At 39.6% G+C, this 26,226-nt stretch overlaps 1 protein-coding gene across 5 annotated transcripts in view; it reads right to left on the minus strand.

Annotated features, from left to right (window-relative positions):
* Window positions 1-3,288: 3,288 nt before the first annotated feature.
* Window positions 3,289-26,226, minus strand: part of IGF1 (insulin like growth factor 1) — a 69,969-nt gene continuing 47,031 nt past the window's right edge. For 3 of the 5 annotated variants that reach the window (XM_082665645.1, XM_082665644.1, XM_082665646.1), the window contains 2 exons: window positions 18,410-18,591; window positions 16,440-16,923 (listed from right to left, as the gene is read on the minus strand). In XM_082665645.1, coding sequence (XP_082521771.1) covers window positions 16,765-16,923; window positions 18,410-18,591 — 341 coding nt within the window. In that variant the 3' untranslated portion in view covers window positions 16,440-16,764. Of the gene's footprint in view, window positions 3,494-16,439; window positions 16,924-18,409; window positions 18,592-26,226 lie in introns of those variants that run through there. The other 2 variants (XM_082665647.1, XM_082665648.1) reach the window with 2 other exon arrangements.

A 26,226-nucleotide genomic window follows, 5' to 3' on the forward strand; every position in this document is an offset into this window, starting at 1 on the left:
AGGCTTTTTTTTTTTTTTTTTTTAAGATTTTTCAAGGAAGTGATTTCTTCTCAGTATTCCATTGGACTCTTAGGATGAGTGTGTGTGTGCACGTGTCTGTGTGTGTGTGTGTGTGTGTGTGTGTGTGTGTGTGTGTGTGTGTAGGGTGGGTATTGGGAGAGTTTTTCTTTATCTCTAGAAGAGTGGATTCTGATGGAAAGATGCTTTAACTTTTTCAGTGGAGCTTCCTCATCTTAAAATGTTCGAATAATACAATTATACTATTTGGGGAAGTGGGAATGGAAATTTGACCTAGGTATTCAGTGTTGTCAATTAAACTGGAAATCAACCCATAAATTAAAAGCTCATTCTTACCAGTATTTATAGCTCTTTCATAAACGTCTTGATATTGCCTCATCTCAAAATTCTAAAGCAAAGCTTATAGAGTTTTGAGTTGTAAGATTTTATGTGCTTCCTTCTGTCAGTACCAGGTCGTTCTGCTGTAGCATATAGTGATCAGCTGACTTCTGGAGTTGACAGCAATTTGTCTTCTAGTTTTAAATCATTTGAAAATAAGATAGTGGGTTAGTATAATTAGTTAATTTTTAATTAGCTAATTTATGATACAGTTGGAAAGGACTATGTACTAGAAAAAGTTAAGAAGGGTAATATGACTTCACATATGTAAGCTTTCCTCACTGGGGTATTTTTTGCTGTGAACGGAATTATTAAGTGAATGAAATAAGTCATAGACACTCTTAGAGTTACCGTATTCAACTATGTCTGGAAACTTACAGGTCTGCAGAAGGTTGCATGTAAAGCGTTGTTTATAGTAATTTTAAAAGGTACACACTAGGAATAAGAAATAAAAATCAGAGTGCCATTTTGGGAAAATGGGTCTAGCATCTCATTCCATAGAACCCATATGTCTAGAAGACAGATGAAGGGCAAAATTACCTATGGTTTCTTTTACATCTGTCCACAGTGATCAGAACATAGCTCTGCATGCCAGGGGTGCTAAATTCAAATAACACTGTGGACTAAGGTTAAAATACTAGTTGGCTGACCAGAGGTGTCCATTAAATAGGCTTTCTTTTTGCATATGTTCGGAGATCCAGGAAATCTTGTTTTTTTCTGGCCTCTGAACCTTGAGGTGAACCAGTGGGATGAAGACTAAAGATGTTATTTTTGTTTTGCATGTACACTCTCCAAGAATAAAAGGGATATAGTTTGCATGGAATAATCAAGCCTGGTTGCTTTTCACCAAAAAGTTCTAAGGCAGATAAAAAGATCTGAATGATGGATGATTCATTGTTTTAATAAGAAAATCTTGATATGTAGACAGGAAATATTTTCTAGGTCAGCATGGACCTGTCCTCATCATTGGATTTTCTTGATACCAGTTTTCAGTTGAATGGATAAGACACATCCACAGAGGACTAGAGGCCACTCTTCTAAGCAGACATGAGGGAAAATTTCTAGCTGTGAAGGAAATGTTTGTCTTTCAACTAGCAATTCTAGTCAAGCATACTTTAACCAAAAATATATGTATATATCAGTATCTCCAAGGATAAGAACAAAATTCATTAAAGAAAGTAAATTTGTGACATTTTATTAGTTATTATTTCAATATTTGAAATCTTGGGACTCTTTTTAGATTACTTGAAAAGTGGAAAGAACTGTTTTTCAAAATGAATAGAGTATCATTTATAATATTAAAAGAAGTATTATTAGGTTATTAGTAACTTCCCGGCAGAGTCAGTAAGTGCTAGCAAATGGAATAATCATCCTTTCGCTGATAGAAATCTTTGTTTTTCTCCTTTTTTCTTTTCCTCTCTTTTCACTTTGTATTCATAAATCCAAATGCAGAATTCAAAATCAAATTGCAGATCAAATATTTCTAGGTTATTTTGAAAAGTGTTTTAAAAGAGATTGAGCTGTTAGCTTTTAACAACTAGTTAGTTGGATAGTTAGTTGGATAGCTTCACTGACAAGAACTGGCATGTCAGGAGCATTCAGCTTATCAATTTTCTAGCTATGCTGTGAATGAGTTGTTCATAGAATTCCTTGCATCCCAGCAACTCAAGGGCTCTGATCTTGACGCCCTCATAGCAACTCAGGATAAAAATCTGGAGCTTTATCTTTTTAATCCTCATACCACCCCTGTGAGGTAGGTAGATGACATATTGCCCCCATTTTGCAGATGAGGAAACTGAGGCACAGAGAGGTGAAGTGACTTGCCCAAGGTCACAGAGTGGTGAGTCCGTGACAGAGTCGGCAGATGTTTGTTTCTTCAGCGAGAATAAGAAACCAGGACTGTTAAAATTCCTAGCCTTCTGCTTCTTCTACTCCTCTCTGGACTCGCCAATCAAATTTGCATCAGTGGACTTTGTGTCTTATTTCTTCTGGAAGGCGTAATTGGGGAACTTTTCTTTCCCAAATGGTTAAATTTTGAGTACCCTTCCCCTCTGTGTCACCTTTGGCTCCAGGCTTCCTCTTTTAATTTGCTTTCACCTTTTACCGTTTTGGCCAGACTCTTTCATATAACAAACTACAAAATAGCACCATTGTACTAAAAAAACAGAGTTTTACATACTGTTTGATACATCCTGTATTATTGACATGCTAAATTTACATAGTGCTTTATATGGAAAAAATAAAAAGAGAGAAGTACTGATTAGGTCGCACACTCACTCATCATTTGAAGGAACCATTCAGAGTTTGAGACTTTCTATGCTTAAAACATATGCCTAAAATGATTGGCCTCAAAGTTGCAACTACTTGCAATTTTTTTTAGCAAGATGTGGAAATAATAAAGCTTTGTGTCTAAAATAAATGCATCCAACTTATGTTTGGTACAAATGCCACAGATGGAATCTCGTGGGTTAAAAATTGGTGTTCTATTTGACTGCTTGCTGCTGCTATTGAGGAGGCCAAATTTGGCAAATAAAAAGGTGATGAAGGGGGGAGGGGGATAGACGAACAAGATTACCAGACACTGTAAAACAAACAGCCTGTGTTGCGTAGAAAGAAGTGCAAATAAAAAAATTAATAAACCACTTAGATAAGGCTGCTGAATGAATGTCTCTAGCAGCCAAGATTCAGAGACAAATGTAGTGCAACTGGATCTATATAACACCCATGCATTTGTGGCTCTTGAGAGGCAGGGACTAAGATCTCTATATATATTTTCTCTATAGAACATTATTGATAAAGGATCAACAGCAATCTACCAACTCCAGGACCATTTTGCAAGGTGCAAAGCTTTTAACAATCACTCCTAAAGACATTGTTGGAATGTTTACTTGCGTATTTCATTGGGGGGAATGCCCATCTTTTAAAATGTTATCAAACTTATTTTTTTGGTAGGTCTTCTGGTGTTTAACAGGTAACTCGTGCAGAGCAAAGGATCCTGCCAGTGGCATGTCATTCTTCACTCTTCAGGAAGGTCTTCCTACATTCTGTAGTTCTTGCTTCCTGCACTCCCTCTACTTGTGTTCTTCAAATGTACTTCCTACAAATAAGGGAGAAAAAGTGACATTACTTTGATGAAGTTTTTTGTATCCTACCTATCTATTTCTAACATTGGGTCTCAACCTTTCATATCTATGCCTCACCACTCAATTTAACAGACAGCTTGGGCCAAGTTTTTCTGAGAAAGACATATAGGTAGATGGGCCTGTAGTTTTTAGTTTAGCCAAACCTCACTCAGGCTTCTCTTTATCCTTGATGGCATGGGAACCACAGATTGCTTTATAATTACACAAAAATGTGTTTTTATTCATCAGCTACTATCACAGATTCCTTGACAGGAAGGAGAGCCTTTAAAATTCTGTCTTCTGGACTGGAACATCTTTTCCTAGTGAGGAAAAAAATCACATTTTGGGACCATCCTCTGTTGTTTTATTGCATTTTGTTCTGTTTTAGTTTTTGTAAAAAGGAGCTATTTCTTTTTCATTTTTTCTTTATCTCCTTTGGAGAGAGGCAGAGCTTTAGAAGATTGGGAATTTTTGTAGTTTATTTAGAATCTATAAAGTCACAGACATTCTAAGCTGTGCTCAAATCCAGCTCTTCCATTTTCTAGCTATGTGAACTTGTGCAAGTGACAATCTCTTGTGTCTCAATTTCATCCATAAACTAGGATAATAATAGTTTCTACATTGTAGGATTAAGGATTAAAGAATTAGAACATAAAAGCACTTATAATAGGCCTGGCACATGGTAAGCACTATGTAAGTATTACCAATTGTTATTTACTCTTATTATTATTATTTCATCTTTATTGGAAAGTAACCATTCTTGGATTAAAAATTCTGGATTCCTTGCTTTGGTGCTACCATTCACCTATCAACAAGCAATTCTGTTATCCAAGGAATATTGAGTTTTGCTTAGAAGCCCTATGACAGTAGGGAGTTGTCTCTGTTCACTGTTACAGCCCCATGTCTAGAGCAGTGCCCAGAACATTTCAGGTGCTCCATAAATAGCTATAGAATGAATTGAATGAATGAATGAATATAATGGACCTCTGATAATGTGAAGAATCAAGTCATTATACTTTTTCTGTAATTATTATTTTATCCTTGAATATACTTAAATAGCAACATTAATTTAGACAAATAAGATGTAACATAAAATCTGGGAGGAAATAACATTTGCATGCATAAACATCAGGTGCTGCTTGTCTTGATTTCACTTCTAGTCAGGAGGCCCTTAGAGAAGGATGTAGTAGATAATTATTGGTACAGAGCGAGGTTCAAGGATTCAGTGTCCTTTTTCCTGGGAACATTTTCCATCCAGACCAAAACCAAGAATTCTCACCATGGTGACTGGAATCTCCAAATTCTTCCTTCTGGCTAAGGAAATGATCAATCACCCAATCGTTGTTAGAAATTTAGAGATCAGTGTAAGGGACCTTGGAGATCACTTAGCCCCGAGAACTGGAGAGGGTAAGAAGGTGGGGCAGTATCAACTACCAGTCCCTGGAAGTTGTACCTGTTGACGAAGACCCGTAGGGATTTGATAATTTTTCTTACACATGTTTTTCGGCTCTACCTGGAACATTAGAGTTATCACCAAGACCTTTATAAAAGCAAGTTAGCACTTTGTGAGTTGACGGTCAAAATATCTTGTACCTACTGAATAGAAGGAAGATCATTGTGTAAAGATGTTTATTCAAATATCTAGCTCAGTGGCCACTGAAAAAAACTTTGTGGGGAGAAATTGGGCACTTGTATAGGATAGCTTGAAATGCTGTGGGGAGAAATTGGGCACTTGTATAGCTTGAAATGCTGTCATTTAACATCCTGCCACTTTTCCCCCAAATATCGTACAACTTCTACGCATTTGTTGCTCCGCTGTTAAGCTAACAGTAAAGTATCTGCTGTTAAGCTAACAGTAAAGTTTGTATTCCTTCCTAATCTTACCTTTTAATCTGCTTCCTTAAAGGAGTTCTCCAGAAAATGGAAGAAAGACATATGGGGCTACAGAGTAGAGACACTGTTGTCCCAAACTCCTTGAAACATTCCTGTTCAGTTCTCAGTAGACCCTGCTGATTTTATATGGCTCATCAAAACCCCACAATCGCTATTATTAAGGACACTATCAGTCTATCAAACTAGTAACCAAATTTACCAACAGGTCTAAAAATACCCTAACTTGGGTTTTACCTCTTTTTCTGTTTAAGAGGCATGCCAGCTTAGAAAAAGAAGATTTTTAAGAATCTGGATAAAGCCCCAACTAGGAAAATGCTCCAGAATGAGATGGTAACAAGTAAAAAGAAAGCACATGAGGTATTTAATCTCCAGTCTTCCTCTCAAGCCAAATTAATCTCAGATTTCCAGAAGAAAAAATTCAGGTATCTTCTGTGCTTCCCTCTTCAAATTCATGAGGGCTGTAGCAAAAAGGATTGGGGTTAGCTTGGCCAACCATATAGATCTTATTCTTCTCCCCAACAGAGACATTCTTCTTCCCTCAAAGCAGAAGTGTAAAGTGCAAAGTCTGAGTGGAGGGATCTTCTGGCCTATTTCTTCTGGGTCTGTTTCGGCATCGCAGCAAAGTCATGGGCAGAAACTCACTCACTTGTTAAAGCTGACACTGCTCCAGGCAGCATGGTTCCCATGCACACAGGCGTACGGTGGAGGCCATTCAAAACCAGCTGGGATGTCGTCTGGTTTGCATTGGCTCTCTTCCCGGGCTCTCACATGTGACTTCTTTGTTGCAGACAATGACAGTGACAAAACAAAGGCACTCAGGGATTTAGTCTCAGTTGCATCTGTTGCTTTGCTCATTGTCTTAATTTAATGACGCGGGCCACCTGACAATGGGTGGCAAGTGGAGGCATGTCAGAAGCAGCCGTCGGGGCTGGCGCCCACCTTCAACGCACTTCTTGAAGGGGTTAGGAAACTGTCCCACATTCAGCCAAGCAAAAACGTTTCACTTCAACAGCTTGTCCAAGACAAACAAACCAGCTGAAACTGTTTCTAGTATGTAACTAGACAGATTTTTGAAAGGAAAACAGTAGTGAGTAAATACTGTTTCCTATTGACACCAGGGAAGGTAAGATTATTTACAAAAAAAATGCTGGTCCTTTAGCTCACTGGGGTTGGTTGAGGAAATATACCCTCTGAAGGAAGGGTTAACCAACTCACGAGGAAATAGGTTTGATAGGGGTTAATTTGTGATATACTTTATTACACAGTGTGTACCGTACACAGGTATTTAGGAAGCTGGAAAATGCCCTGAAGGGGTCATTCATATTCCTCCTTATCTCTTAGCACATCCTAGCTCTTGGTTTTTTCCAAAGGAAAGCTATCCACAAACTTTTGGATTAAGATTGCTGAGAGCTAATGACAATGACAATACTAGTAATCTTGATTAAAATTTGCACACACTTTACAGTTTACACAGTAGTCAGTGAACCCTCCCAACAACCTTGTGAGATGATGTTGTTTGCATCTGTCTCATTCACAATCTGAGGTTCCCTAAGATTTAATGACTTGCTTGAGGTCCCATAGGAACAAATCAATAGACCTAGATCTAATAGTAAAATAATTTATTATTTTAATAAAAGGATAACAATTCTATCACTTGAACATTTGTATGTTCTGGACACTGTGTTATAAGGTGCTAATTGTATACATTCTCTTATTTAATTCTCATAGTTCTCTTGGAGATGGGTACTAGTGCCTTGCCCATTTTACCTTTATGGAATATGAAGCTTATAAAAGCTAAACAACTTTCCTAGTTTCTTACAGTGAAGATGTGACCACGGTTGGAATTTGTATCAGTCCCTTCTGATTCTGGAGCTCACCAGTTAGCCACTCTGCCATACTGCCTCTCTAAGAGGTAAGACAATATCTAGTGCCTCAAAATCCAATTCCGATAACTGATAATGTCATGAGCTGCCCATGATCCCAAATGGTGGTAGATGCTGGTTTGGAGGGTAAGGCAAGACTCTAGGGAAGTGGATGCCCTCCCTTATCACATGTGAGCTGACTCCTGTTTTTATGATTAGTGATAGAGGTCTAGTAGCACAGCATTCATTTAACAAAAGCTAACCCTGCAGATGTTATAAGCCCTTATTTTCTCCCTGCCTATCTTTATGAGATTTTGCCCAAGAGACAGAATCTAAAAGAAGGATGATAATAGGCCCTTTACATTTTAGGGAGGGAGCAGTGATGTTTTCAGTAGACTCTGTTTCCATCTCCACCCACTGCAAACAAGTTAGGTATTGTATGACATAAAGTCTAAGAAAAGACTGGCACCGTATAAAAAAGGCTAGGCAAATACCATCCATCATGGAATGTTAGCAGCCTACTGCACAGCATAAAGTTCTAACTGAGCATTGACCTTCTCCTTAACAGGGCAAAATGGAAAAAAGAAAGAGCAGTGTATGATTGAAGAGATGGCCCAGATGTCAGCTCTTTACCTGTTGAAAAGGATGTGCTCTAGCTATTTTTCTGGCTTGGTCTGGAGACACGTGGAATTGTAGAGGATGATTTAGATGTCTCAACATCAACTTTGATGTCTTGTTATTTTGGGGGATTACAAGTTCAAATTCCAGGAGAGTGAGGTCAGTCTTTCATCTCTGGGAGCCAAGCAGAGTGAGTGTCATGCAATCAACTCAGTGCTTTGGGATGTGACTTTTAAAACCAAAGGACAAAGTGCACTTTTCAAGAGATGTATGCTCCTGGTGGAGTAACTGCCTCTTTAACAAAGTGAGAGATGTATAGTCTGGGCACAGTGTTGGTCTGCTCAGCCTCTTATTTACTTATTTTTTCTGGAAAGACCTCATCCTATCTTTTATGCGGTTATAGTGGGAATGCACATTTTTTCCAATATGATTGTCTCCTCTGGCCATAGTGGATGGGCCTGGCATGCCCCTCCCATAGCTCAAGAAGAGTATGGTGGGGAAACCAAGGCAGACCCAATTTCTGGGAAACACAAGATTCTTTTATTGGCCAGCTTTGGCTCCAGGGCTCCTCAGTGGCTTTGCTGAACTTTGCTTAGACTGTTCAGCAGTCTAGGATGCTTCCACCCAACTGTCTCTCTTCCTCTGCTTCATTGGGGTCAGACTTGCATTGCATTCTGATGGCTTGTTCAGGCTTCCCTGATCCTCTCCTATTGCTTTTCACACGGGCATTTCCCCTAATGAAATCCTTGCTCCTTTAACCTAGTCTCATTTATGTTTCTCGGAGGTCCTGGACTTACATACCTAAGCTCCCAGCTCTCAACACAGAATTGTGTGACCTTTGACAATCACTACATTCTTCTCTCCTTCTGTTTCCTGTTTTGTAAAATGAAAGGGTGGGGTAAGAGCACCCACCTCATAATGTTATGATTGCATGTGATCACCCTTACACATTTACCTGGCAGAGTTGTATGCAAGAGAGCCTACTGTTTCAAGGGCCCTTGGTTTAGATCTATTTTGTGAACTTGATGGCAACACCAGTCTGTTCTGGCTTCTGTGCTGTCAGAATACACTCTGGGTCTACCTTTGTTAGAGCATTGATGTGCTGTGGCATAAATTATGTAAGTGTTCACTTCCCCACTAACAAGTAAGCTCCTTGAGGGCAGGTAGCATTGTTCCTGCACCTCTGTCTCCTCCCTGGATGCATGTTGCTTTGAGCAAAGTGGCAAACCAGGAAATGCTTGTTAAATCGATTTAAATCTCCTGCAGGAGTGGTGGGATAGAGTTCAGGTCATAGCAAGCCTTGCATGGCTTCCTACTTCCTGCTGTGCACAGAGCCCACTCCGGTCTCAGAACTTACAACTGGCGGGTTGCAGTACAGTAATATATCAGTGAAGAAATGCAGAAGAGAGAGCACAATGCATGATTAAAACGCTAGAGTCTGTCTTGAGTTTGGATTCTGGTCTGACCACTTGTTAGGGCAAGATCTTGGCAAGACATTTAGCTGCCCTTAGCCCAAGTTTTCTCATCTGTGCAATGCGGGTAATTATAGCATTTACCTCACAGGCTAACACTGAAGATTGAATGAGGTGATTCGTGATAGTGCTTACCACAGAGCATATGCCTAATAAATAACAGCTATTATTATTGCCTTTTAAAAAATAGTTACTGTTGTCAAAGCACGCCCCATGCTTGGGTGCTGCCCTTTCTCTGGCTGGTGAAAGAGTAGTTATTTACTGGGTGCCCAGGGCTCCCTTGAGTGCTGGGATAGCAGATGTATAGCTCTTTTTTCTAGTGACTGGTACATCCCTAGGAATCCCCAGGTTTAGGGAGTGTATTTATCCCATAATTATTCACAGATTATCCTGTCTTACCAACTTTCTTATTTTTCAAGGGACACCACCTGACTCTGTTTCAAGTATTTCTATCTGTGATGTAAGAAATCACTACCAGCAGAAACTAACACACCATTGTAAAGCAATTATACTCCAATAAAGATGTTTAAAAAATAATAATAATAAATGCAATTCCAAGCGTATAACTTACTCAAAAAAAAAAAAGAAAGAAATAGCTACCAAAATGGTTTAAAAGCCTGAAAAAGAAAAAAAAAAAAAGAAGAAACGAAAGGGAGGGACTTCCCTGGTGGCGCAGTGGTTAAGAATCTGCCTGCCAATGCAGGGGACGTGGGTTTGAGCCCTGGTCCGGGAAGATCCCACATGCCACAGAGAAACTAAGCCCGTGTGCCACAACTACTGAGCCTGCACTCTAGAGCCCACGAACCACAACTACTGAGCCCGCGTGCCACAACTACGGAAGCCCACACACCTAGTGCCCATGCTCCGCAACAAGAGAAGCCACCGCAGTGAGACGCCCACGCACTGCAACAAAGAGTAGCTCCTGCTCACCACAACTAGAGAAAGCCCGCCCGCAGCAACAAAGACCCAATGCAGCCAAAAAAAAAAAAAAAAAAAAAAAGGAAAGGGAAAAAAAAAGCTGAAGGGTATTTTCCCTTGCTGGCAATAGTTATTTATGTTGCCTTTAATAGTCTTGAAGGATGTTGTAAAATACTTCAGGGCTGCTTAGACTGTTGATTATATGGGCAGCCTGTTTAGTTAGCTGTTTGTGTTTGTTTTACATTTTTAAATTAAGAAAAAAAACTTTAAGCACAGTATCTTTCCCAGGGGGAGTTGATTTTGGAATTGCTGAAAGGTTCAAATGTTGTGGTATTTAAAAAAGTGGAACACCAGATTCTAGCAATTTCACTGATATGTACTAAAGATTCAGCACATTTTTACCTAAAAACTGGATTTGATTATTCTTTTTCTCTTAAGCCTCCAAAATGGCATTGTTTCATCTGACATACAACATATGCTGGAGTACTTAAACTCATGTATGTGGTAATTTATATTATAATATTCTGGGGAGATGCAAGGCTCAGGGTTGTTACCTTTTAGTGTCATTTCAACGCAATAGTGATGAGTTCAGAGGATTAGTAGGAAAGGGTGTTGCCCTCTTCCACTCATTCTTTGTGTGTGTGACAAATCTGGGCAGAACATTCAAATACTGTGCTCTGAATTCTCCTCACTGAATTGAGAGAAATTTTGCAAGTTTGGAAGGCTCTTCTGAACTTTTAGGATGAACAAAATAACACAATGACAAGTTAAAGTGATTTGCATCTGTTTGAGGTTGATGGGAGCCTTCAGCATATAAGAGTAAACATGCATGGTGCCAGCCAGTGCTTTTCCAAGACAGAAAATGGTGCAAGAATAATTCATGCGTGTATACAGTTTTAAAAAAATCAGAATCATTGCATTGTGCCAAAAGTACTTTTACTTCCATACAAGCGTTTTTTGAAGAAGGAAACAAATATCATTATTGACAGAGACAAACCGGAGCCATCCAATCGTGGCCTTGGTCAACCAATACTGACAAAATAATGCTATATATTTATTGATTCCTTTATACTTTTCATTTTTTCTAGTCCTCCAATGCCTCATGAATGATTCAAGCTTGCCACACTCATACCATGACATAAATATCACATGTTCCCAAGTCTACAATCGTCAACTGATTAGGAATCTTTACCGAACCCTCAACCTGCCATGGTCTTACTTGTAATCATTTAGAATTTTTGTCTTTCCATAATTGTTACCTACAGCTGTGAAAATAGTGCATCATATTTTCATGGATGGCAGAGCTGGTTGGTCTTTGATTACATGACCTCTTGGAGCTGTCCAGACAGAAAGCTCCACGTGAATGTTTATATATTTTACACAGAATTTTGTAAGAATTTTGGCATGTGAATCCCAGCGTGCACGCACGCACACACACACACACACACACACACACACACGCACAGAGAAAAAGCAAAAAAGGGAAAATAATCTCCTTCCCTTCAAAAGTATTTGCTGTAGTTAACTACAGATTGTAAATTACCACAAGGGTATTTAGAATTAAAATTAGTTGGATGGACTTTTAGCATTCTTATTCCTATCAAACCTCTACTTTTTCAAAAGAGTTAGTTTTCTGACCAATGGGTCTTAAAACTGTAACCACATTAGTGAATAAAATATAGATGGAAATTTTGGAAAATGTTTTCTAGCTCTTGTTACTTATCTAGCAATGGCCCATTGAGCTATGATTGAGTTCCTAGTGCGGTGAGAAGTTTCTTCTCTCTAGAAGTACCAGACATGGACTCATAGACCCGTTGTCCCACATCTCTCATAATTTCCATGCTGTTCTCAATTTCCATTTCTCTCTACTTGAGTTTAAATGTGAGTATATATTTCTAAACCATCTCTTTTGGTTGCTAGATAAAAATGAGGTAGCACTAAGGCTGTTAAAGGAGTCCCATTAAAGAAGGAGTCCCAAATAGATGGGTATCAGGGAAAGGTACTCAGATTTCAGTTAGGCCTCTGAGGATGGAGAAGCTGATTTTGACCTTGCAGGTCTGGAAATTTAGTGGCCACTGAAGAACCTTTGCTAACCTTGCCTGTTCCTTCTTTAAAAGTGAACTTATCTTGCCTAGGTCAATACATATTGTCACTGATTTTCCAAGGATTCAGTAGCTGGGCTTTTAATCACTGAGGAATTCTATAGTGGATATTTCAAACCTCATAAACGGCATTCTGCTTCCTCTAAAATGATTTACCTTTTCCTTGCTACTTTAACTTCCACTTTAACTTCCACTTTAACTTTAACTCCAGACTATCAACTTTGCCCTTGGATTAAAAGTCAGTTCGTTGTTTTCTAGTAAATATTGCCAAAAGCCCTATTCCCTTCACATAGGCAAGCAAAGACAATAGACCTCATCCTCCCCCATGGATGCAAGTGGACTTGAGAAATTGCAAAGTTTACTTAAGAAAACATTGTTTCCTGTTGGTGATCGTGGGAGGGAGACAGGAGTTGGAGGAGAGAGTAGGGGAGGGGCTCTTCGGGAGCTCATTTCTTTTCCACCCTTATATCCTAAGAGCACGCACATTACAAGCTATATGAGGTTTTGTTTGTTTTCAAGAGATGTTTGAAAGAAGATCAAATGTTTGTGAGAGGCACCGGATCGGCAGCCCTAGAAACTGAAATGTCCCGGAAGCTGTGTGAGCCCGGAAATATCCCACATTTTTATTTATTTTGGCAATTTTACTTTAAACTAGTAAGAGCTGGAGTTCATGCTACAATTAAATTTTCCTCAGGCACCATGAAATGAAAACACATATTACATTTGATTTTAGCTGGTTGAGAAAAATAGTGGTTTTCTGAAAGTTCATTCTATGACCTCAAAATAAAAGTTAATGGTTCTTCACGTGGGACAGCCGAGCTTCCACCGAAGCTGGAATAATTCACAGAACTGGGGTTCTCTGGGTTGGAAGGATTCTTAGGTCATCGAGTTCTCTTTTCCTATCATATGCTCGAAACACACTACCATGTCACTAGAAAGTGTTGGTAAGCTTGAGCTTGAAGTTTTTGTTAATAGGAGCCTCGCTCCTACTTGAGGAGACCTATTTCTTTTTCAGATGGCTCTAATTTTAAGAACTAAGTAACATAATATCAACTAAAAATTTAATAGTGCTTACTATGTGCCAGGCACCATTTTAAACACTATAATATATATTTGTATGCACACACACACACAATCTCAATAAATCCTCACAACTCTATGAGGTAGATTCAATGATTACTCCCATTTGGCAGATGAGGAAACTGAGGCACAGGTAAATTACATGATTCTCCCAAGGCCATCCAGCTATTAAGTGAAATAGCCAGAATTTGAACCCAGGCAGTCTGGTTCTAGATTCTGTACTCTTAACCACTATGTTTTATTGTCTCTCCAATCTTTATAATTCTCCTTCCTGCCTTGTACAGAGGTTTGCACATCATAGGTACTAAATAAAAATATTTTCAATAATTTAAGGATCATGATTCCTTACATATTCCTGATAGTTTTACACACAATCATCAATTTGCCCTAAAAGAAACATTTGAAACAGTGGGCTTTTAAATGGTGATTAATACTCTGCTCACTTCAAGAAAGCATTGAGGGGACGAATAGGAACGTAACATTCACTATAAAGTACTCAACCAGTTGCCACCTTTAGCAGTAGGTTCTTGAATGATTTCAATTTTGGCTAGAGTAGGAAATTCCAAATATGCAAGACTTGTGCAAGCACAATTCCTCTGCCTTCCCTTTTTTACGCTGCACTTGCCTCACTGTCTTATGCAAGGACAAAAAGAATTATTTCATCTCAGCAGTGCTACTTACTTTTATGGTCTATGTCTCTAATACTATTCCCCTCCCTATATCACTCACATGTCCATCCATCCTTTCATCCATCATTATATGCCATGTATCACTAGGTGCTTAGTACTGATTCTAGAAGGGGTAAGATGGAAAGACAACAATAGATTCTTCCTGTTTACTTAATTCATATTATTGAGAAATCACATGTAGGCATTCAATATGACTGCTTTAGAGTTGATAAAACCCATTGTAAAAAGAAGTGGGTTTTAACTAATAGTCTGGTAGTTAAGCATTCTTTAACTAGAAAGTTCTATTCCTTTTTTTTCTTTTAAAGTCTTTGCCTTACATTTTCTTGAATAAAGTTCATCATTGGGTATAACTATAGTTTATCCAAAGCCCTGTGTTATAACTGACATTGATTCAGTCATCAAGGAAAAAGGGAAGGGATAATCTTCTAAGAAATCTTTCCATAGGACATGAACTGTTAATTCTTCTACCAAACTGTGGTCCCTTGAAAAGCCATCGCTGTTTGTGGGGTTACTCTCAGGTGGTAGAAACAGTAGGTATTGGCTTATGCCTGAGGCTGGTTCCAAAGCATGTATGTATCAGAAGGAGAACTGGGCATCTCCTGAATAAGGTGGCTGGCCAGATGGGCTCAGGCAGCAGCCTGGCTTTTGTCTGTTCTAATAAGCCAGGACCTACTTTGCAACCATAACAGCAGTGTCTTGGCTCCCATGTGGCGCTTTGACATGCTTGTGATCAGACCTTTTCCTCCTTCCTGGCTTGAGCCTTGGGCATCTCCATATATTATATATCCTGGGTTTTCAGTGACCCATGGAGGAAGGATGATCCTGAAGTAGAAAGCATGGCTGGGGCATGAAGGACAGGTAGAATGAATGTTCCTTTATACCATGACATCTTCAAAGTAGGCTACTTCGATGAAATGCTTCACTTCTTGGTTGTCATCCTCTTACTCCAAGTGTCATCGTTTGCTTGGCTGAGCACTTCTCTCTTGTACCCTCTCTCACCTCTTATAATTCACAATTTGCATGATCTTGAGGCTTTTTGCTTTATTATCTATGAAGACCCTAGCCCTACTGTTTAAATCAAGGAAGCTGAAGGAGAAAATCTCTAAGACTCAAATTCTGTGATTCTACTTGACTTTTCTTTACCCTCAGGAAAATCTACTGCTCTTACTCTCTTTCATCCCCTTCCTTCTGATGGAAAATATTAAATTAGTAGCAGACTTCATGTGGCCATTTCCACCCTATCTTTTCCGTTTGGAATTCTTTCTTAGTCCCTGTTGATTGTATGCTGTTCTCTGTTGGCCAGAGGAGGGTGGCTTAGAACCCAAGCCTGTCTTTACCCATTTCTGGATCTCAGTATCCTTATCTTCAAAATGAAGGGATTGAAGCAAATGATTTTTGCAGCTCTAACATAACATGGCCCTAGTATTTCCATGGAGCAGAAACTCATAGGACTTCAAGTCTAAAAATCTAGATTTGTGTGTGTGTGTGTGTGTGTGTGTGTGCATGCATGAGAGAGAGGGTGGGGGGAGGGAGAGAATTTTATAGGTGATGGAATCACAAGGCAGTAGTCAAACATCAGAAGTCTTTGGTTTGGGGCTGAATTGTGTCCCCCACCAAATTCATATGTTGAAGTCCTAACCCCCAGTACCTCAGAATGTGATTGTATTTGGAGATAGGGTCTTTACACAGATATTTAAGTGAAAATAAGGTCATTATGATGGGTCCTACTCCAATATAACTGGTGTCCTTATGAGAAGAGGAAATCTGGGTACAGAGATTTGTATAGAGGGAAGATGATGTGCAAACACAGAGAAAAGAAGGCCAATTCCAAACCAAGGAAAGAGACTTGAAACAGATCCTTCCCTCCCAGGTCCCTGGAGGAACTGACCCTGACAACACCTTGATCTTGGACTTCCAGCCTCCAGAAATGTGTGAAAATGTCTGTGGCACTTTATTATGGCAGCCCTATCACACTAATACATCTTTTATGTCTGATTCCAAAGTGCACACAGAAAAGTTCAGTGACCTCCTCTCATAGGTAAGCTCTCAGGCCTCATGGGCCTTTAGGCAAATACTGGGTGCCCTTTGGCCCGAGCTTGACTAAGAAATGCAGCCTCCAATGACACTGTAGGAAAGGAAATCTGGGAACTTTTATGACACAATTCACTCTTGCTGAGAATTTGGGGCTAATATTTAACTCTGGATATATATTGACATGGAAATTCTTGTAAAATTCACACAAAATTTTAAAATGCATATAAAAGCCTTGATTTTTATTTTAATTATTTTACTTGTTTTTTTGGTGGGGAGGGGAATTGTTTTATTTGCCTCTTTCATAATTTTTGTTTTTTCATTCTTGCCACTGTCTTTCTTTGCACTTTCTTGGGCATGACATTTTCCTTTTCCATTTCTCCACGTTTATTAGTTTCTCCACATTTCTCCGTTTCTCCTCCTTCTGTCACATGAGCTCTCTAGCTCCAGTGGGCCTACTTTTCTTCATTTCCTCTATAGCATCTCCCACTTGCTTCTCGCTGTCTGCTTTTCTCTCATCCTCCTTGCCTCTGTCTTAGTCCTTCTCTCCTCCGTTTTCCTTTCTTGCCTGTGTTCAGTTTCTAGCTCCAGTCTCCCTCCTCTGCTCTTTCTTCTTTCCTTTCATCTGCTTGCTGACTTGCTTCCGTCCCCTCCTTCTGTTCCCCTCCTGGATGTTTCTTTGGCCCACCTTTCCTTCTCCTCTGAGACTTCTTTTTCTTGTTGGTGGATGGGGGCTGATACTGTAAACATCACAAAAATAATTGCATTGAGAACAGGTGGTCCCCTTGGTGTCCCGGGAGACAGAGCCTTTGAGTCAGCCCAGAATGCCTGGGCTCCATAGATGCAGAAGACATCATTGGTGCTGGAGAGGTGTCTGGACCTCAGTCACTAGACCTGATATTCCAGAACTTTGAGACTCATCTCTGACACCACCCACCCCCTCCCCAACTAGAAACTGAGAGGCACTGTGTCACCTGGAAAGAGAAAGAATTAACCTGCCTTCATCCCCTCAAGCACACCTTCCAGCCACATTCACCTAAACGTTATTTCTGTGGCACTTGTTCCTGACTCATCCTCTGGCTACTGTGTTCTCTGTGAACCAGGTTGTGCCTAGTCCCTTTGCATCACTCAAGGTGGCTCCCTGGGGTCGCATCTCTGCTAAGCCCCCTGTTCCAGCCTCAGCTGCAAATTAGGACCAGGAAGCAGCAAAGGTGTTATTATGTACTTCCAGGTCTCTCATCTTGTGCCTTCTGTCTGATACCAAAGTTTTGACTCCAAAGATTAAAACCTCAAGTTGTTTTCTTTTTTTGTCAACAGAGTCCCCAAGGAGACCTGAGAGCTTTTTACTTTCCTTATTCATCCTTCCTCATTTTCTTCACCTTCTCTTTAGTTCTCATTCTTTCTACTTAAATCACTAAAATGTAGTCACGTATATTCATTTGTTCACTTGTTCATTCACTCATTCAACAAAAATGTATTAAGTTATCAATGTGCATCAGATGATTTATGTACTTTTGATGGCATAGATAGTACCTCTAAGGCTTGTTTAAAGTCTAGCTCTTAGTAAGAGACACCTGCAGATTTTGATCATTAGAAACTTTTTGGTGTTCTTAGAGCCAAACAGAAGTTTCTATTTGTTTTTATGTTCTTTCTATTTTGTTTTTATTTTCTTTTATGTTTGCCACTGGATGTGAATTTCTATTAGTTCCCATTTTAGAGTGTTTTTTTTTTTCTTTGCACCTTTGCAAAATACCAGGACTTGAAAGGTCACATACTTTATTCATGCAGTTATGACAGAAGTTAACACTTGTCCAACAGTTACTTTGTGCAGGCATGTGAAAAGCATTGCATGCACATTAACGACCTGATGAGGTAGATAGTACCGTTATCCCAACATTACTGATGAAACTAGGGCTTGAGAGGTTACATTATTTCGCCAAGGGCTCTCCACTGGTGATTGGCGAACCTAGGATGTCAGTTTTGTCTGATACCAAAGCCCAAGTTTAATCACTCTTCTCCACTGTCTTCTGATGATCAGATGGTCCAGAGCAGTGGAAGGGAGAGTTTACAATGTGGAATAATGTAAGGGATGGACCTCTCAGTTGAGAATGGAGCTTTTTTGACCTGTGAGCCAGGAGACTACGGGACCTAGTTACTGTTTGGCTCACCCACATGGATAGGATACAGATCTTGCAGGGGTGGCCATCCCCCCCCAGGTTGGCTTACCTTCTGAGCCTTGGGCATGTCGGTGTGGCGCTGGGCACGGACAGAGCGGGCTGACTTGGCAGGCTTGAGAGGCGCGCAGTACATCTCCAGCCTCCTCAGATCACAGCTCCGGAAGCAGCATTCATCCACGATTCCTGTCTGAGGCGCCCTCCGACTGCTCGAGCCATACCCCGTGGGCTTGTCTGTTCCAATCAAACGCAGAGAGGCCTGGCTTTAGAGTGGGATAATATGCTATCTCCACAGTTCCACCCAGCCCCTGAAGACTCTCCTCTCCCCACACCTCATCAACCCACACTTTTGTGAGTCAACCTCTTCTTGAAGCTCCTCCAACAATTCCTGACCCCCTAGATCTTTCTGGACTCTAGTATGTCTCCTGGAGTTGGTGCCACACTCGTTGACAATACCTCACTCATCGTGCATTTATTTGTGTTAATTCTCCTCAAGTTCTTAGCCACCTGTAGTCAAGGATCTTGTCTATACCCAATCCTCACCTTTCCTTATATGTTGACTTAATTGGGAGGCTGCTAGGAATATTAATTAAAAGAGCATGTTTTATGTTTTCTTAATCTTGTTAGCAAATCTGCATGGTTTTTGTTTGCAGGATGGCTCAGATGTTTGCTCTTTGGCTTAACTGCTTCTGTTATAACATCAGACTGAGAATTAAAGGGGTTTTAAGTCTGGAAAGTTCTCCTCACTTAACTGATGCAGAAACCGAGACTTGGAAACCGAAACTCAGAGTTGGGAATGACTCACTCAGGGTCATTCATGCAGTGGTGGAGCCAGGATTCAAACTCGGGTCTACTCCTGGCAAAGCCCAAGTGCCTCATAGAGCCTGGGAGACCTGTTGTGTGACTCTGGACAAGTCATTTAAGTCATTCCTGGGCCTCAGTTTACCCATTTGTAAAGTGGGGTTAATAAGATTTTCCTTGTACTGATTGCTTGAGGATTATATGACATACTGTATGAAAAGTACTTAGCATATCACCTGACACCTAGCAGGTCCTAAATAAATGTTGGTTTGTTTCCTCAGAACATCGCTTTCCAGGATCATATAGGGTCTGTGAAGAGACAGGCTCTCTATTGACTGCATCCAGAAGCTTTGGAACTTGGAACTGATGACAATACCAATGTGATAGGGCCCTTCTCCTATCACCCTAGAGAGGCCAGAACCATCATTTCTGTTTTCTTATAGAATAACCACTAGACTGAGACAGAATGAACTAAATGTCTATTTTTCATTCTGATTGCCCAGAGGGAACACCAGGAATCAAATTTCTTTTGATATTTGCAAATCAATTAGGCCTCTTTACTTGGCAAGTAGGTTTTAGTTTGATTCTATTTTGTTTTGTTTTGATTTGGACACACTTTTCTTGGCTCTAGAAGTAAAAAGGAGGCAAAACAAGTTTACATGGAACTTAAAACGTACTTGAATTCTTTGTAAACTTTTTGTCATAGTAGAACTTTCGTTACACCAAATCTTGCTTATATACCCATATATAAAACAGACAAAAGTGAAACTGCTGTGGCTTGGGCAAGGGCAGGGGACTGGATCTTGGCTTTCTCTGTCTCCCTTACCTCCCTTGGGAGGTGGAGGGCCTGAGTCTTCTCCACTGATGTCCAAGCTTCATGGAAGAAAATTTGTGAACTATTGAGCCAGAAGGATCCAATTAATCAATGTGACATATGTTCAATTTAAATTCCTGACACAGAAGACAGCATTATATGTTAAATAAAAAGTCTTACGTTCACATAATAATGATACTGTACTTTAGGATGGAGTTTTGAAAGTCAAAATCTCCATGTATATTTTGAACTCTCTAGTTGGGGGAGATCAGACCCATGGTCATGGCCTGCTACCAAACTAGTTTGGCTGCCTTGCGGCTCGAGGGGCCAGCTGTTCATGGCATCCTCTAAGAATCCAAATGTTTTCCTGATGCTTGGCACAGGAACCTGGGGATGCTTCCTCCCTGTAAGGCAGGTTTATTGTCCTTCTTCGGGCAGCTAGGGGTAGAAACTTAGCAAGGGTTCAATTGTGGTCTCTTTGGGTGGGGTGTGCTGCTTTCGTTCAGGGCGAACCCTGTGGGTTCCTCATGGTTGAGGGATTTGGAAGGGACCGGGCAGCTGGTCTCAGTTGGAGCCTCAACGGTGCTTTCACTTGCCATTGGAGGATCAACCAGTGCAGAAGACTCTCTGCTTCTGCTCGCCAGCTGGGCCCTGGCAAGCCAGGACTTATCTGGTCCCTTGGGCAATGTAAACAATATTTTTTGTTTTTTTTTTTGTTTTTATAATCTTTTCCTGGAACTATAAATTAGAATAAAGACACAAATAGGCTTACATGGCTCTTTGTAATCCACAAAGGACTTCTGCATACTTTTTGCTAAGTGGCTATTTCAAGAGGCTGAAGGGGTCAGCCAGTGGAGAGTGGCTGATACACTTTGGTTTTCTCTTGGGATGGGGAGAGAGGGGAAGGTGACTCAGCCTACTTTGAGGTAAGTGTCCCTGTCATCCACCGCAGGTAATGATTGCTCTTTGCCAAAACGATGCATTTCTTGATGGGACATGATTGCGATTCATTTGTTGAATTTGGAATAGTAATTTGATGTTTGGAGGTAATGTGGCAGGAGTAGTTCCAGAAACCTTCACACTCGGCTAACTTAGAAACAACTAATTTCATCCTTATGGGTTGAAGATGGAGAGGGATAGGCTCTGTGATTCCGGGACCTATTTAGCACCTCTGTTTCAAGCATCTCTAAAGTTATCTTCCTTCTGAGACTCCATAGGTTCTGGAGCTTCTTGCTTGCCACTGGAGAAGGACACTAACCTTCATCTCAGAACAGCATCAAACATTGTATGTATACATATTCCCTTCTTGGTGACTGTCAACAGCCATGAAACTCACCACAGGACTATTTCCTCTTGAGAGATAGAAAGTAATCATCAGCACAGCAAACAATAATAGCACACACCAGGCATCTGCTTTGTCACCTCTTAGATGAGCTCAGAGTTTGCCATGGTTCAGTCTATAAAATAGCTGTGCTTTTTTTAGTCCATAGATCAATGACTTTAGGAACAGAGAAATTTAGGACTCTTCCATAATGCTCTAAAAAGAAAGTTTACCTTATGTCTATATCTGTTTTTTTTAATGTTGTCAAAATATTACAGACTTGGATTTTGTCAAAAATGTAACTACCGGTTATTTCTAACCACCACAATCCTAGAAAGATGTTTTTCTTTGTCTATTCATGATGTCTACAATGGACTAATTGTACTTCATTGAAAATATATGAACATAACAAGTATTTACCTTGCCTTTTAAAGTTTAATTGACCCTTTGAAGTGTATTATAGACTTGACTTCTGGTTCTACATAAAGATATTTAACAACAAAAAAATCATTTCTCAATAATTGAGAGGCCAGAGTTGAAGGTCAAAGTTTTTCCCTTTATCTTCAAATGCCTCATATTTCTTATTTTTCAAGAACCAAAATAAAGATATTTCTTGCTATGGGCTAAAACTAGGAGCATGATGCAATGTGGTTTACCAGGAAAACAGTAAAATAATTTGCTACAGTATCAATTTTGAGAAAAATAGGAATTTTTAATGACCTCAGAATTGCAGCTATTGTCATTATGAGTAATTTTTAAATGAGATGGAGTGAACTGTTCCATCCTTGCCTTTAAAAACTCCTCATTAAGCACTAGGTAATTATGCTCCAGTGGGCAGAATCGGAGTTGGTAGGTGAAAAAGAAACAAATGTTGGACTAATATAAGCAAAAATTTCTAACAATTTGAACTTAAGAGTGTTAAAGATGGGACTGACTTCTTTTAAATGTAATGAACTTCCCATTGCTGGAAGCAGTTAAGTAAAGGCTATATGAACACCTGTCAGAGATCCTAAGAGCATATTCCTGTATTGAACACAGTGTCTGACTGCTATGGTCCTTTCTATTCCAAATAATCTGCAATAAGTAAAGAAATGAAGAAGAAAACTCACCTAGGCCAACCAAATATTCACTATGGTTGGAAACCACTTTTACACTGTCTTCAAGAAAGAAAACCAAATATTTTCTAACTTAGAAGGTTAAAATTTGTTTTCTGTTTATCACTTGAGTTCCCCAAGAAGCTCAAAACATTTTTCTGTACTCAATTCTATGACAAAAGACAGGTGACTGGGATAGTCCTTTCTACAACTAGGTATAGTCCCAGAGTTCTGTCATACCAATTATGAAGTGTCCATATACTCACTCAACTGTTAGGGTGAACTGTTAGGCATGGGTATAATTTCACAGAATTTTCCTTGCTGACAAAGTCTTGACATTGGAAATTTATATATTTGTGTATTTATTTTTCAGTAGGTTTGCTCCAGAGCATGCAAACCAAAGATTGCTTAGCAGACAAGTTGGCTACCACCTAACCTAGGCCTTGAGTCCTCTATGAGCAGACATAAAGTGTCATCACGGTATCTTGAAAGTTGTACGGCTGTATCTTGAAAGTTGGCCAACAGACAGAATTCCAGTGATTAAACAGCTGGCTTCTATAATAATAGCACTTCCCTTTAAATAATGCATGGTCAGTGGAGTAATTCAATAATCTTCAGGGCAAACTTGCTAGTTATAAGGGTTTGGGGCAGACTTTTGGCATCATTAAAACCATGCCAATTAGCTGAGTCTCACATTTTGTCATGGATGCAAGCAACTTGCTTCCCTCCATCTCTGAAGGAAAAGGCATAATAATGAGATTTAACTGGAGTCATCACTTCTAGAGCAAAGAGCTCTGGTCATTCATCATTGGTAAATATGTACTACCTTTATTGGTGCCACATAAGCTTGTGTTTCTTTATAGATTTCTGGGGATACAGTGGGGACATTGTACTCAACTTTAATCTCCTTTGAAACTTCCCCTCTTGCTTATTGAGAAAGCTTCCCTTTAATTATTTTAACTCTATTGTTGGAAACAGGAGACATTGATTTGAAGAATCAGTATTTAAATAATAAAAAATGCAAAACATTTTCCAAATAGGGAAATATCCAGTTCTGAAGATATACACTTGTTACTCTTTGTGTTCCAAGGGCTAAAAGTTCTCTAGAAATTGCTAACGGGGGAGGTTCTAAAGTTGATCGTGTTTTGAAAGCAGGGAAAAAGAAGTAAGACAGTTCTAGTTGTATTTCCAGGGCTATTTCTAGAAAATACACAATTATGTGTCTGGTAGAAAACGCAAATGGATTATTAACTAATAAAAAACGAAGTTGCATTTAACTTTGATTAACTTAAGATTGATCACACAATCAAATACCATAGTTAATATCTGTAGAAGCCAGTTAGGTTTCCTACACCAGCTATCTGTCCATAACTTCCAGACCTGTTGACAATTTAGAATAACTCAGAATGGTTAGTTTCTTAGGCAGCAGTGCTCCATGGACCACCTTATCTAATAAAAATGCATTCAGTTGACATAATTTTGCATGGGATACTAGTAGGAAAGTTGAGTAGAATGTGAGTAATCTTAAATTTGTGTCCATTTTAGTGAGAATCACTTCTCACTTTCCCTATTTATGGCTTTATGTGGAAAACTGGACTCCTATCATGAATTCCTAATATAAGGAAAATTGTGATAGGACCATTACCTAGACCCCAAATGTAATACATTGAATGGTTGATATTTCCTGAATTCATAGGATTTGCATTAACTTAAAGCCTTTTGATGAATCGATATTTTACCTTTAAAAATTTCTATGGAAATCAACTTGCATTAAAACAAATACTGAGATATATGTGTTCATGTGCTTAGTAAAGATATGGAAAGATGCCTTCACTACTGTAAGACCATCCACATCACTATGCATTTAGAATAACGAGAGTATGTACACACACATACTCGAACACATATCGGGGAATGAAGTGCTTGACTGTCAGTATCAAAACTATTGTCAAAACATTTTAAAAATAGGATTGTTTGTGAAGAACTTTTTCGAAAATATATACCTATTGCCTGCCTTATATGTTGCTAGTGGACTCTGCACATTTCTGCTTTTCTGCAGAAGATCTTTCCAAGTAGGACTGGCCTTTGGCATTTATAGAAGTGAACACAGAAAATGTCCTCTCTTCTATGAACGGCATGTCATAAACTTTTCTTGAAAACCTATCAAATTCAGTCATCAGTTTCACTTCAGCCTGTGTTAATTTTTAATTTCCAGTGTCTGCTGGTCCCACTACTTCTCAGTTGAACAAGGTCATCTTTTCTAGGAATCGCGGCTCTGTTTGACCTGCCGCCACCCCCATCACTCGGCAACTCTTTCTCAGCTTCTAAATCCCCATCACCCAAAGACCAAAGTCTTCCTGTTACCCAATCAAGTCAATGTTTGTGTATCTCTGGGCCTAAAAGGAATGAAGCAGTGCTCTGTGGGGCTGCCCCTTTCTTCAAATATGCCTTTTTTTTTTTGGAAGCCCCGACTCAAGGGCAGGTGTGAAACTAGCGCTATTCGGTCTGCCTCTGTCCCAAAGGCCAGGGAGCTAAAGCGCAAGGCTTATGAGCAAGAAAACTAGAGATTCAGAGGAGAAACATTACCGTTTTAGGGCTCTTTGGAGAAATGGGCCGACAGAGTGGGAAGCAACATGATGTATTACTTTAGCCTGATACAATGCCCTGGAGGGCGAGCGTCTTGCCAGGTCAGCACAATTTACTAGTTTAGGTTTGATTCCAGGCCTTGGAGGAGACAGATGTAGCCAACAAAATTATACTTTGGCAAGAGAAATGCTTTGCTGGACAGAAATGTTGTCCTGAGGGAATGGCTTGGTTTATCAACGTCTAAGGTAAAAGATAATCAAATGCCAGGAGGTCATTTTTATGTTTGAATTATTTCAGTTGAGCCTGCTATATAAGTTAGCTACCATTTTCCAGTTATATAGTTTCGATTAGTTAGAACATACTGCAGGGTTTGAGTATGATCTGCCTGTGACATCTGTCATACCAGTGAAGGAGGCAATGTGTGGAGTGGCTAAAAGCACACGTTTTGGAGTCAGACAGGTCTGGATTCTGCCACTTATTCACTATTCACCTTGGGCAAGGCACCAACTCTTCTAAGACTCAGATCCTGTTATGTGAAATGGACATAAGAGCATCTCCCAAGACTGTTGTGAAGGTTAAGTGAGAATGCATATAAAGTGTTTTGCACAATGTCTGGTATGCAATAAACTCTAAATAAACGTTAGCTCTTATAATTGTTATGGAGTTAGCTGGCCAGCAAGGCTAGCTGGGCAGGTCTCCTCCTTTTCTTCTCTTCCTCTTAAAAATGCATCCTTTCCAAAGTTTGGTTGAAAAGATGGCCTTTCTAGATAAAGGAGGACTGTTCTCTATGAAAATAATGAATATGTGTTCCTTTGAAAGAATATCCAAACTTTATGTTGTATAGACTGTCCTAAATATTTTTAATCTGGAATAGGAACTCTATGAGAACAGATCCTCCAATTAAGTCACACAAGTGATATGGGCTTATCTTGAACTCTTGTTACCTTTGATTTCTCCCAAATAATCCACTGGCTAAAATAATTGGCTTTTCAGCATTAGTATCTATTCACTTATTTCAAAACAATGCTGCAAGGCATGGGAGGGATGTGGGCAAAATACATGGTCAGGGTGGTTCCCCAATCACTTTCTACCAGCATACGTATTTCTCTCCTCTTTCTTTTCTCTTCTTCCTCTATATCTGCTTGTCTCCTGTTATTGACAGCCATTGACATTCTTTTTGTTCACTGATGCACTTTAGGGCACAAGCTCATATTATGCAGAGTTCATGGTAGGCTAAGAATTAGAGTTTAGTT

This window comes from Grampus griseus (genome assembly GCF_964374135.1).
Source record: "Grampus griseus genome assembly, chromosome: 11".
Taxonomy (NCBI): Eukaryota; Metazoa; Chordata; class Mammalia; order Artiodactyla; family Delphinidae; genus Grampus; species Grampus griseus.